The sequence below is a fragment of the Taudactylus pleione genome, unplaced genomic scaffold, assembly GCF_031769625.1.
Source record: "Taudactylus pleione unplaced genomic scaffold, aTauple2 ptg001956l, whole genome shotgun sequence".
NCBI lineage: Eukaryota > Metazoa > Chordata > Amphibia > Anura > Myobatrachidae > Taudactylus > Taudactylus pleione.
In genome coordinates this window covers 1,244,742-1,258,643 of record NW_028286352.1, presented here as the reverse complement: position 1 = coordinate 1,258,643, position 13,902 = coordinate 1,244,742, and the positions used below count along the sequence as shown (strand labels likewise).

General features: G+C 45.3%; 1 protein-coding gene across 2 annotated transcripts in view; it reads right to left on the bottom strand.

The window, feature by feature from the left end:
- Positions 1-10,493: 10,493 nt before the first annotated feature.
- FUT8 (fucosyltransferase 8) overlaps positions 10,494-13,902 on the bottom strand; it is a 233,275-nt gene continuing 229,866 nt past the window's right edge. For both annotated transcript variants that reach the window (XM_088465340.1, XM_088465341.1), the window contains exon 11: positions 10,494-11,447. In XM_088465340.1, the coding sequence (XP_088321466.1) occupies positions 11,130-11,447 (318 nt within the window). In that variant the 3' untranslated portion in view covers positions 10,494-11,129. The remainder of the gene's footprint in view (positions 11,448-13,902) is intronic.

Genomic DNA, 13,902 nt, shown 5'->3' with positions numbered 1-13,902 from the left:
TAGCCCAGCTAAGCCACCCCAGGGCACCGCCATAGTAAGAAAAGTGCAGTGTGAAAGAGATAGTTAGGAGCAGCTACTGCTGCATATAAAGAATGAAAATAAAAAGTGAGGTACATATATAATAAACAAACAGTGAAGGGTTAAAATGTGTTATAAAAGAAAAATGTGTTATAATGCGGTGCCCTGAAACAGATCAACAAAGGCAATCCAGGGGGGACCCACGCCCCAAAAATGAGCCAAAGTTGCACTACAGTATATAAAACTAGTAATAGGCACAAGTCTAGGTAAGTCCTACAAGTTTTATATACTGTAGTGTAACTTTGGTTCATTTTTGGGGCGTGGGTCCCCCCTGGATTGCCTTTGTTGATCTGTTTCAGGGCACCGCATTATAACACATTTTTCTTTTATAACACATTTTAACCCTTCACTGTTTGTTTATTATATATGTACCTCACTTTTTATTTTCATTCTTTATATGCAGCAGTAGCTGCTCCTAACTATCTTTCACACTGCACTTTTCTTACTATGGCGGTGCCCTGGGGTGGCTTAGCTGGGCTAGTTTGGGGGTGTCCTGCACTCTGGATTTGAATCGTAGTATGTTAGGGACCTACCCTACAGAGGTTACCTGGATATGGTGGGTAGGCCCATAACCTTGGCCAAGATTATGCTAAAAACCTCTATTGATTGCAAAATTGTATTGTTTTAACCCTAAAGGTGCCCATCCACTAGGCTATTAAGTTGAGCGATTGAACGATCACGATCATTCATAAATAGTTTGCAAAAATGTCTAAAACGACCAGTGATGCGCGTGCCCGCTGGTCGTTTAGACATCTATCATCATGCAAACATGCTGGACAACCTGACGATAACGTCAGGTTGAGCATGTTTGCAGATGATGGATGAGCCTGTACTGAACGACTGCTCGCTCAGTGTAGGCACATCACAGACTGACTAATGACTGCACGATTACAATGTCGTAATCGTGCGTCGTTTTCATGTCTGCTAGTGGATGGGCACCATAAGCCTCCCCTCCCGCAGCCCAATCCTCCCTTCATGCAGCATAACCCTAAGCCTCCCCCTAATGCCTAATACTTACCTCAGCAATCTTTCGGGTTTCTGACAGTCGGGATGCTAACTTCATCACCACAAAAGCATTTTAGTAGTTAAATCAGTATTTAAATCTGCTATAATGGTAGATGAGTTGGACAGTTATGAACGGAATAAATATAAAATAAAAAAATGCAAAGGAAAGGAAAAAAAATTGGGCCACACAACTTCCAGCTATACTTTTTGTCCTTTAGAGCCACATAAAGAATTATTATTATGCAGGTAAAGCATACACACAACATAAATGGGAATATGGCTTGCATACCTCACTGTCTCAAAAAACAAAAACAAAAAACTTAAATGTTCAAATTCATTTAAATAAGGAAAATAGGTGACCATTAAGAATTACCAGTAGATTGATTTTAGGATACAGATTGGGAAGGACTGTACTTGACATGATTGGCCTGACTGTTCCGTGTGCAAAGAATGGGGTGAGACAGTCTTCCGAAAATTGTACACATCAAGTGTAAACTGGTTAAAGGAGAATTTCCTGAAATGACTGTAAAGACAGATGGCACTGCCAATTCAGCTTGGTTTTGAGTCACATATAGCACTATATCCCAATACTGGCCCTCAGGGACGCCTAGCAGTGCATGTTTTCCATATCTCCTCAGTATCACAATTTAAATAATTGGCTCCACCTGTGAATCTTTTAAAATGTGCCAGACAGTAATGAATACACCTGTGCACCGAACAGGAGACCTGGAAAACATGCACTGTTAGGGGTCCCCCAGAGGCCTGGAGTAGGGAAACACTGATTATATACTGTTAAGACAATTCAACAAGAACAGCTATTCTTCATATAACAAGCACCCCTATCTGTTCCTTGGTATTCATCGTTTTGAAGCAGCCTTTACGAAAAACCTGGACTGATGACTTTTTCGAGGATTCGCCTAGCAACGCCATCTCACTTTAAGAAGATATGATGAACGTGTCAATGTTTGTGCATCTGAGGACAATAACATGGTCTCTTCAAAAACAATTGGGGCTGAAAGATTGACATTCTTTCCCATTATGTTTGCTATTTGGCAAAGGTTCTCAAACTCTGCAATTTCAGTCCAGGTTTTAATAATATCCATATGTGAACACATGTGACTTATATAATACCTCAGTCAATTTGATTTAACCATCTGGACTCATGCATGGGTTATCCTTAAAACCTGGACGGTAATGGTGGAGTTTGGAAAACTCTGCTATATGGTATGGTCGTACTTGGTTCATGAGTGAGGGTTCCTCACTATAGATAAACTAAAAAGACAACTGGAAGAAAGTATCTCTATTTAAAAAACAAACACACACACACACACACACACACACTATAGGAACTATACCACTCACATGTCTACTGACTTCTTGTGTAGGACATGCATCCCAAGTAAAAATTACTAATAGATATAGGAGGTAGTAAGTATAATTTTACTGTAAAATGGATTCAAATGGATCAAGAGAAGAAACTTACTTTTGATATCAGGATTGCTTGAAAAGTCCACATTCCAAAATATACAGTACCACATTTTTTTAAGCCATGGAGAATGCATCCTACTTGGTCTACTCTTTGTGCCTGATTCTTGAGTCGCAGACTATGTCAGACAGTTTAAAGATCTTTTTATTTTGCGCATGCCTCTAAATCGCACTGCGCACGTGTCCATAGTCCACTCTGTCATACTCGGACGAATAGTCTGTACCTAGCATGGTGTTGGTGCAAGTTTCGATGATTGTGTCTAAAGCCGCTCATAGTGATCATCTCAGTCCTTGCACATTCAGACTTATGCTTGTACACCAGGGAAGGGATTGTAGCTGTATCTGCATAAAGTCACAGAGGCCAGACTGGTAAAAGACTCAGACATGGACACTGTAGCATCCAAACCATAATATGTCTAAAATATCAACACTCGTCTCCTCACTTTTATGTATACTGAAAAAATGCCTCCACAAGACTGTTTTAGCAACAATGCCCCATTCTTGTATCTTTTGGGCTCCATACAACAGCCGGACAATTCCCCCATCCGTCCGGAACCGCAGATGATCGTCGATCCATCGATGATTGACGATCCGTTGGGAATATATAAAAAATCTCTGATTTGCAGATCGCGATCATATTTTGCCTGTGATCAGGAAATCTAACGTGCTGGAATTCACCGGTGCCCAGTTCCCGGCGTATGGGGATTGCGGAATTGCGGCAATCCGTTGCTGATGTATGGGGCCCATTAAAGATTAGGAATTACAGGAAAAATATGAGATATGGTAAGAACTTACCTTTGTTATCTCTATTTCTACGAAGTCCATAGGGTTCCACAGGATACCTTGGGGTATAGGTGATGGCGGCAGACATCCAGGCACCACAGAGTTAAAAACTTCTCCATCCTCCCAGGATGAACTGGTGGGCCCCCTCCTATACCCTGCCCCCGAGCCTCAGGCACTCAGTTTCGTCACAAGCCATAGGCCGGAGAAGGATAGAGAGAGAAGAAAGTCTGGAACACACAAGAATCACATTCTCACCAGAGGGAGATGGAAAAACTGGTGACCAGAACCACAGCCCATCTGCAGTACAGGTGCGACAGGGCGGGAGTCCTGTGGAACCCTATGGACTTCGTAGAAATAGAGATAACAAAGGTAAGTTCTTACCATATCTCATATTTTCTACATCAGGGTCCATATAGTATCCACAGGATACCTTGGGGATGTCCCAAAGCAGTATCCTTCAAGGGTGGGGACGCTCCTGTGCTAAGAGGAGAATCCGTCACCCGAAGGAAGCATCCTGAGAGGCGTAGGTATCAAAAGCATAATACCGTACGAAAGTATGGACAGATGACTACGTGGCCGCCTTGCAAAGCTGAACAGCTGAGGCGCCACGTCGAGCTGCCCACGAAGGACCCACAGACCTAGTGGAATGAGCCTTAACAGAAGATGGAACAGGAAAGCTCTCGTGAGTAAAAGCTTCAGAGATAGCCAGTCGAATCCATCCTGCCAATGTTTGTTTAGTGGCAGGCCAACCTCTTTTATGGAAGCCATAAAGGGCAAACAAAGAGCCTGACTTCCTATAGACAGAAGTGCGGTCCACATAGATTTTCAAAGCCTGCACCACAGCCAAGGTGGCCTCACCAACCGAAAGGTCCAGTGAAGTAAACTATGGTACAATCATTTCCTCGTTGATATGGAAACTAGATACCACCCTTTGGAAGAAACCCAGGACGAGTGCGCAGCACAGCCCTGTGTCTATGAAATATTAGATATGGAGGTCTGCATGAGAGAGCTCCCAATTCTGAAACCCTTCTGGCCGAAGCAATAAGCAGAAGGAATACAGTCTGAATGGGTAGCAATTTGAAATCCACTGAGCCCAGTGGTTCAAACGGCGGTCCTGGAAGAGTCATCAAGACCACAGCCAGATCCCATGGTGCCACAGGTGGAACAAAGGGAGGCTGAATAAGAAGCACCCCTTGCATAAAGGTGCGGACATCAGGAAGCACAACAATCCTACGATGAAACCACACTGAAAGTGCAGACACCTGTACCTTCAGGGAAGCTAGGCGAAGACCCTGGTCTAAACCCGCCTGTAGGAAGGCCAGAACCCTGGACAATCTGAACACCTGAGGAGCATAACCTCTAGTGCGACACCACTGGAAGAAAGCCCGCCACACTCTATGGTAGATGTTGGCAGATGAAGGCTTCCAAGCTCTCAGCATGGTGTTGACCACAGAGCTGGAGAAACTTCTGGACCTCAAGAGGGCAGTCTCAATAGCCCCGCCGTCAAAGACAGCCGACTCAGGTCCGGATGAAGGCAAGGACCCTGAGACAGCAGGTCCTGACGTTGAGGCAACAACAGCGGAGTGTCCACTGAGAGACCCTGAAGATCCGTGTACCAGTGCTGCCTGGGCCACAGTGGATCAATCAGCAGTAGCATGCCGCCTTCTTGCATGAATTTGCGTATCACTCGAGGAAGAAGGGAGAATGGTTGAAAGAGGTACGCATACTGGAAGGTCCACTTGACCGCCAAAGCAGCCACTAGACAAGCCTTTGCATCTCTTGTTCCTGACACGAACATCGGCAGTTTGTTGTCGTGTCGTGAGGCCATGGAGATCTATCTCTGGAAGGCCTCACTTGTTCACCAGTAGCTGACACTTCCTGGTGAAGAGACCAATCTCCTGGAGGCACGTCTTGACTGCTGAGAAAGTCTGCTTCCCAGTGGAGAACTCCTGGTATGAACACTGCTGATATTGCGGTGAGATGCTTTTCCGCCCATACTAGAATGCGGGACACCTCTGTCAGAGCCGCCTGACTGCGAGTACCTCCTTGGCGGTTTATGTATGCCACCGTGGTGGCGTTGTCCGACTGTACCTGCAAAGGTTTTCCCTGCAAGACCTGTCTTGCTTGCTGGAGAGCCTTGAATACTGCCCGCAGTTCCAATATGTTTATTGGAAGAGCAGCTTCTACCGATGTCCACCTTCCCTGAAAGAAGTGTGGACCCATCACCGCTCCCCAGCCCCGGAGACTGGGATTCGTCGTCAGAAGGGCCCAGTCTGCGATCCAAAAGGGGCGCCCGTTGTTCAGGTGAACAGTCTGTAGCCACCAGGCCAGAGATAATTGCACCTCTGGGGAAAGCACCATAGTCTGTGTCTTTATCCTTTGGGGCGACCCATTCCATCTGGAGAGGATCAGCTTCTGCAGAGGTCTCGAGTAAAACTGGGCAACCTCCACCATGTCGAACATGGATACCATGGGTCCCAGTAACCTCATTGCCGAGTGAATAGACACCCGGCGACTCTGCAGGCAAAGAATGACCTTTGCCTGTAACGCAGTGATCTTTTCTCCTGTCACCAAGATCCTCTGATGTAAGGAATCCAACAGAGCTCCTAGATGGAGCATCCTCTGAGATGGTACCAGGGAGGACTTCTTCCAATTTATCAGCCAGCCGCGAGACTGCAATACAGAAACTGCTAGTTGCAGATGGCGCTGAAGTTTCTCTGAGGACTCCGCCAGTAACAGGAGATCGTCCAGATAAGGTAACAGGCGGACTCCCTGGAACAGCAGGAGCTGCCATAACGGTCATAACTTTGGTGAACACCCGAGGTGCTGTAGCCAAACCGAAGGGCAGAGCCTGAAACTGTAATTGGTCCTTGACCACTGCAAATCTGAGGAAGCACTGGTATGCTGGGACAATAGGGAAATGCAGGTAACCATCCTGAATATCCAGCGACACCATGAAATCCCCAGGTTCCACTGCTAAAATAATGGAACGCAGGGTCTCCACCCTGAACCGAGGAACTCTCAGAAATTTGTTGAGGGATTTGAGGTTGAGTATTGGCCGGTAGGACCCATTGGGTTTCTGCACCAGAAAAAGATTGGGAGTAATACCCCAATCCCTTCTGAGACAAAGGAACTGGCACTATAACTCCATTCTGGAGCATCAATTGCATTACCTTCTTGAGTTCCTGGGCCTTGTCCTGATTGGACGGAAGGCCCGTGGTGGAAAACCGGCAGGGAGGACTCCTGCGGAAGGAGAGGGCGAACACCTGAGAGACCACTTCTCCGACCCGTGTGTCTGAAGTGGTCAGACACCAGCTTTTTGGGCGAATTTCAGAAGTCTGCCTCCCACTTTCAGGTCCCCCAAAGAGAGGCCCGTCCCGTCAGGCCGAAGGTTTGTCATCGGACTTGGGAGTGGGACATCTGGTACTCGAGGCCTGCGCCCTGGGCTTTGCAGGTTTCTTGGTGGCAGTCCTCCTAGGAAAGGACTGTACCCTGGGTCTGTTCTGCGTTCTATAGGCCCTTTTTGGAATCAGCATCCGCCTTCCAAGAACGCAGCCACAGGATACGACGAGCCACCACTGCTGCCGAGGAGATCTTGGACGCTATGAGGCCCATATCTAAAGCTGCCTCATTAATGTAGGTAGCTGAGTCCCTTAAATTACCCACCAACTCCACCTGTTCAGGTGACGAGTCTGGGTCCAGGGATGCCTCCAAGGTATCAGCCCAGTGCTCCATAGCTCTTGCCACCCAGCATACGGCCAAAGCCGGCCTGGACACGCCTCCTGCAAGGGAATATTTCTACCCTGCCATCCGTTGGATCCTTTAAGGAGAACATAGAGGGCATAGACAACGTAGCACTCTTTACTAGACATGTAAATCCACTTGTGGCGGGTTATTACATTTTGCAAAATAATTCTCTGCAAAAGGGTATGCCACCGCAAACCGTCTAGGGGGCTGGTAACGCTTACCCGGCGTTTTCCACGCCTCCTCTAAACGATCCACTAGCTGATCAGATAGGGGAAACACTGTAGTATCACTTTTAATATCCTTGAAAAAGGCATATTTTCATTTAGCTACAGGAGGAGCGCCATGCTCAATAACCAAGGCCGTGCGCACCGCACATATGAGCCATCTGTCGTCACAGCATCCTGATCTTGATGAGGTTGCAGCAGACGCTTCTGCGCCCGCACAGACGACTCGCCCTGTAACACCTCTGACAGCTGTTGTACTGAGGTAGACAGGTTCATCGATGACCTGAGGGGGCGACAACAGGAGACTCTGAGGTACGATTAACTGTTTAGGAAACCCCTGCATAGGGGACGACACCATAGACTGCTGTGAGACCCCCATCTGGGGACACGCAGGGGTTGTCGTTAACTGGCCCACCAGGATAGTAAGTGCCGCAGCAAAACAAGCCCATGGTAGCTCCTGCACGGGTGTAGTGACAGAAATCGGCCGTGCCACCACAGGCACGCCTTACATAATCCATCAGAGTTACCATCACCCTCTGCCAATGGTACCTTGCATACAGTACACTGAGGCGGAATGGGGAAATCGTGCTCACTGTCAGACATACTGAGTGTGTGACCCGGAGCTATATGTGACCACCGCACTTCACAACAAGTTGTATAGTGAGGTATAAATCCCCCTTGCAACACCGCACGGGCTTGTTAGCAGAGAAGAAAAACAGGGATAGGGAAAATAGCTGACAGTATGTGAAAGTGAAAGTAACAGACAGCAGCGCTAGCCCAAAGTCACATACAATGCAGAATATTGAAAACCCTGCAGTATCTGCGCTTCATCAACTAACCAGACCTCAGCCTGGTAGGAAACAGCGCTGCATACACTGACCTTGCACCGGAGGAGAGGTATGCAGGGGGACCCAGACCACGATGCCCGCGTTAACAGCTTCCAGCAGTGTTTGCCACATGTATTAAAATGGCCACCGAGGAGCAGAGGGAGGGCTGGTCTGGGGGCGGAACGCATGCAGATGCCTAACCACCTTGTGGAGAGGCCGTGTGCAGCGGGGAAAGCGCAGTCCCCTGGCATGCATTTAACCCCTGGGACGCTGGACATTTACTGTTTCTGTCCAGTCCTCAGTCCCAGGGGGTAGCGGAAAGTGCAAGGATCAGAAGCCTGGTTCCACACTACAGCCAGTCCCCAGGGAGCCCCCTGCCTGGGGACTAAGGACTGTGCTATTCGGCTGGGACCCACAGCGGGACCTTGCCGCTTACCTGAACCCCCGTAAATCCGGCCACAGTCCAGGCAACCGGGGCCACCGCTAGCTGTGACCCAAGTCACCCACCAGCATCCCCGGATCAGTACCGGCGTTCTGGTACCAGCGGGGTGTAGGAGCGATGACATGGACGTCAGTACAGACTGTCCATGTTGTCTGCTCGTTAGATGTGCAGCCACAGCTGCATTGAAGAACTTCAGGGGGCTGCAGACCTCCACTCTGTACGGTGCATCCGACTTCGGCCAGGCACCAACGAAAACTGAGTGCCTGAGGCTCGGGGGCGGGGTATAGGAGAGGAAGCCCAGTGCATCCTGGGAGGATGGAGAAGTTTTTAACTCTGTGGTGCCTGGATGTCTGCCGCCATCGCCTATATCCCAAGGTATCCTGTGGATACCCTATGGACCCTGATGTAGAAAGTATAATACGAGAATCAGCAGGAGCATCTGAGATCATACAACCTGCTTCAACAGTTGAGCTAGCAATGAAGGGAGGAATCCATGTATCCAATATCACAGTCAATGCAATGTAGGTAAACTAACATGGGAAGCAATGTTCATTAGGGCAGGACCACTACATTTCTATGAGCCAGGAAAGAGGCAGTATGTGTGTTCACTGGACCAAAAGGGACGTACGTGGAACCAGATAATACTAAAGACATATTGTAGAACAAAACATTGTAAACATTGAGGAGATGGAAAAATTTAGTAACAAGTAATTGAGATTTATGTTCCTTGTTTGTAACTATTGGTGTTAAAATCAGTAAAACATACTATACTATAGCTTGCATTTTACTAGGCATCATAGTGTTAATTTGTTTGGGAAATGTTGTTTTTTCCCAATCATATTATTCAAAGGTTGGTGTTTAAGTAGGTTGGTGAAACTAATTAAAAGAACACCATTGATCACAGTAATAATGGTTTTACTTCACAGTAAAAGAAGGAGACATGATCGATAATGATCAATGATTAATATATCAGTGATGTAACGTGTCTTACTTTTAATGTCAGATGAAAATGGTAAAGAGAAAATGGCAGACAGCATTGAAACAGTGTATATACTAGGTGTTAGGCAGGGGAAAAATAAATATGCACAACTGCCTAAAGAATGGAAGGCACTCTAAGAATAAAAGAACCAAGCGACAACAGACCGTACTGGGCACAGTGCTTAAGGCGTTTCCAATTTTATGAGATCACACAGTTTCTGGCCATAGAAGCAGGTGTAACATGAGGATACATGGATCTTTGGATTGTTGTAGTCTGGTGGGCAAACTGCTGGAGGTGAAAGTATAAAATGCAGTCAATATAAAATTAGAAGTCTCTTTTTTTGGTAAGCATGGAAACACAATGGCTGATATTCTATAAAAGTGGCATATGGCTAGCATGACTGTAAATAGGCACAAAAAAAATTACAAAAAAAATTGTTAGAAAAAAATAAATATTTTTTTGTAATTTATCTTCCTGTATATAACATTAATTCTGATAATTAAATATGGTCTTAAATTAAAAAAAATAATAATAAGATTTTGCGGTTAAGCAAATCCATTCATTTTGTGTCCACAATCTTAAAAGCAAAATGTAATGTACATGCTTTTCCTTAGTTATTTTTAAAAATGTTAAATTAATGGATTTTTGATTTTGAGTTGCTTCACTTTTATAGAATACAACCCCATTCCAATTGCTTTCAATAAATATATTTGCTGCAAAAAAAAATATGACATATATACTGTTGGAAACACATTACAGCATTACTTTACAAAGTACTTTCGTCATTTATGTACACTTCCCCTTCCCAACAATTTGCAATCAGTTAAAAATATAATTTTTTTTTTGTATTATTTAATTGTTTGTTATCAAATACAATGCCAAGAAACACAGGTTTAAGAATCAGCTCATGGAGTGTTTGTACAAAAAAAAAAAAAAAAATCTTCCTACAGTAACAAACAGTGAATGGTTTTGTTCCTCTGATGGACCCGTTCATTTACTAAACAATGATGCAACTTTAACAAGGGGGTTGCCTAAAGTAAACGTCCTTAAGTGAAAGAATCTAACTTTATTTGGAACCTTGGTCTGGAGCGACTCCAGCAGTCAGAATGCTAATTAAGGATATACAACTGCGTGGGACTTCTCGCTCTGCCCGATTCTCTTCGACAGGTAACTCATTTGTAACAGGCATCATTTAAAACCTTGCACATATAAAACATCATGTCAATCTAATTGCACAACATGGCAGTGTTAAAAGTCTGAGAGTCATCGTCAGTTAGCGGCTGAAGGAGAGCGCCATGCTCTAATAACAGCCAGCCCTACGGGGGAGAGATCCCACCATTAAAGGTTTACGGGCGAGTGTTTGTACTGTAAAAGTTCTCCAAAGATGTTTAAAGTTGTAACAACTTTCATTGGTTTAAAATGCCTTTTGTAGAGTAACGAGTTTAATGTAAAACAGCTTCTTCTTAACTTAAATTAAAATAGCAAGTTAGTCTCTTCTGTGGACATTTGCAGTTGGCACAAACAGTACATCTTTCACAATAAAGTTGCCTTTTTTACTCTCATTTTTCAGCTTCTGGGTATATTGGATATTTGACAGTCTCGATTTTTTCCTTCACTTTGTAAGAGGGGTAGAGACCAGTTCTGCCCAGTTTACGGTTAATGCCCTTAGAGTAGCCATCCCAGTGATTTCCAGCAACACCGATAACATCTCCAGGCTCCATAGGTATTTCATCTGCATTTTTCGGGTGGTGGGGATAGATTGCAACTTGATTGTGCGCATTCTGTCCTCCGAAGTAATAAATATCATCTAAGGAGTGGAAGTTGGCTGAGGCGTCAGGATGGAGTGTCTGCATGATTTCGTAAGCAACTCGACAGACCTAAGGAATGAGGAAAATGAACAAATTACAAAAAGAGAACAAGAATAAAAACCGAAACAAGTCAGCAGTGTGTGATAGGGATGGCCAACGAAGGGTCCATCATCGATGGTGCCATCAGTGTTTTACCTCAATAGCAGGAAACCAGTGACAGTGAACCATGTGTTACAGAGGGACACACAGGTGTTGGGGGAAAAAAAAAAACCCCATCACTGCCCTGTGTGCTACTAATGGAAGAGAACAACTGGATCTCTGCCATTGATGGCAAAACCATCGACCGCGTCTAGTTTGTTATACCTTAGTAAAGAAAAATGGCTTAAAAGGGGCCGACTGTTAATGATAATGATGGTCATCGGAGCAGCTGGGACAATAAAGCAATTGTGTGCACTTTGCCAGCACAGGCCATAGGAACATAAGTGTATACGCTACAACTTGATGAGCATAGCTGGAAACCTTGGATTTGGAGCATTAGGTAATAAATATGACTGACAGTGAGCAATTGTGTCATCACGGGAGAGGATGGTGACAGACATGGAATCTGGGCTTAGAGCAATGCTTGTTACTGGAGATTGCAAATAATAAAATAAAGGCAATTCATATTACCCGAATACATTATACTAGAACTACACTAATAAGGGAAAAACAAAGACAATCTGCTGCTACAAAATGGAAATAGAACATAAGACTTGTAATGTGTTACTGCAGACCATGGATCCTACATTTGAAGTGGATATGGTCTTTCTTTCGCCAATATAAATATTCAATAAAAAAAAAAACTCTTATAAACTCCCCCAAAAAACGAGAGTGTATAAAAAACAAACTGAAATTGCACTTAGGTTTTTTGACTGAATATAAGCAGACTATCGTGAGAGCTTTAGCACCTCGGTGAAATAGTCTTCAAGTTCTGCTTTTAATTCAACAGACAACACTATAGACCTGCTGTAAAGGTAAACGCAACGTGCACCATATGGGCCTAGATTGTCTTAGAAAATAAATACACAATTTGCGTATAAGATGCCTGTGACTGCGCATGTTATGCAAAACACATTTTTAAAAGGTTACGAGATTTGTGGAAGCCATTCTACAGGTGTAACATACACTGTAATATATATTAGGCGATCGGCGTAGCTCTGCAGTGGGGATTCCCCACGGTTTGAATAGCTGCTGCAATACATAAGCCTTCAAAGACATGTACTGTATCTGCGGCTTCTTCCCCTCTACACAGCTTATAAGTTGCGATAACATGGCCTTTCTGTACTCGCGGTACGTTAGCCTGCCCCTTCTCTCCCCCGTTCCGCCTCTCTAAGCATGGAGCGTTGCAACAGGGAGAGTAGTCTCAATCCTGTGCAGGTACTGTAGTGAAATAACACATTTTAAGAGAGTAAAAAAAAAATATTTACATCTCTACATTTCCAAATTCATAGTCTATATCAGGGGTGGGGAACTTTTTTTCTGCCAAGGGCCATTTTGATATATATAACAACATTCGCAAGCCCAGTGCAAGCCACGCCCCCTCCGTGTGACAGCACGTCAGGGCGGGGCCACAATCGGCGGTGATCACAGCAATGCCCGAAGTGGAAGATGGGACCGAACAACTATTGAGGGTATAAAGGTATTACAGTGGGAGGCTGTGACCTAGACCTACATTATTTTGATTATATAAGGGCATGGCTGTATGATATAGCAGTAGTGTCACGATTTTGGGACGGGAAAGGAGATAAAGTAGGTCACAGACTGAGTTAGATAGTGGGTACCCCTATCAGGCCAAACTAATGGAGAAGGTTGTATGAAAGGAGTGCAGAAAACCTTGTGGTCACACACATTTGAAAACCCCATTCAAAGTTCCAGACTCAACGCGTTTTGCCTATCCACTTTTCTTTCCTCTATCTGGATAGAGTAAATGAAACGTGTTGGGTTTGGGCTTTGGAAATCTTCATCCTGAAACTGGGTTTTAACTTATGACACTATGATTGCCACTACTGCACAAAATTACCAATGTGAGACAAAAAGATAAACAGCTGGGTTGAGCGCTGTATTATCTTCCAGTCACGCACACAAGGTGCGTCAGAGTCATCGAGGAGGGCCTGTGTGTCAGTGACGTTGATTTGGTGCTGGCTCGCCAGCTGATTACAGCTGGCACACTGGCAGGCAGTCATGGAGAGAGAGCGCTGCCGGTCACGAGGCAAACAGAGCTCTCAGACAGGCAGCCAATCAGCAGTGGCAGCTCCTGATTGGCTGTCAGTCCACAAGCTCCAATTGGCTCGCCACTAGTGCCTGCGCCAGAACTGTGTCCATGTCTGCTATTGCCTGCCGATGCGCCAACTGTAAATAGCTGGCGACCTGGCACCAAATCTACACTTGCTGGCTGCTGATGGCACACAGAGGGAGGTGAGGTGCTGCTGGAGGGACATGGGGAGGTGAGTTGCTGGGAGGGGCATACTGTGGCACTACTATTGTG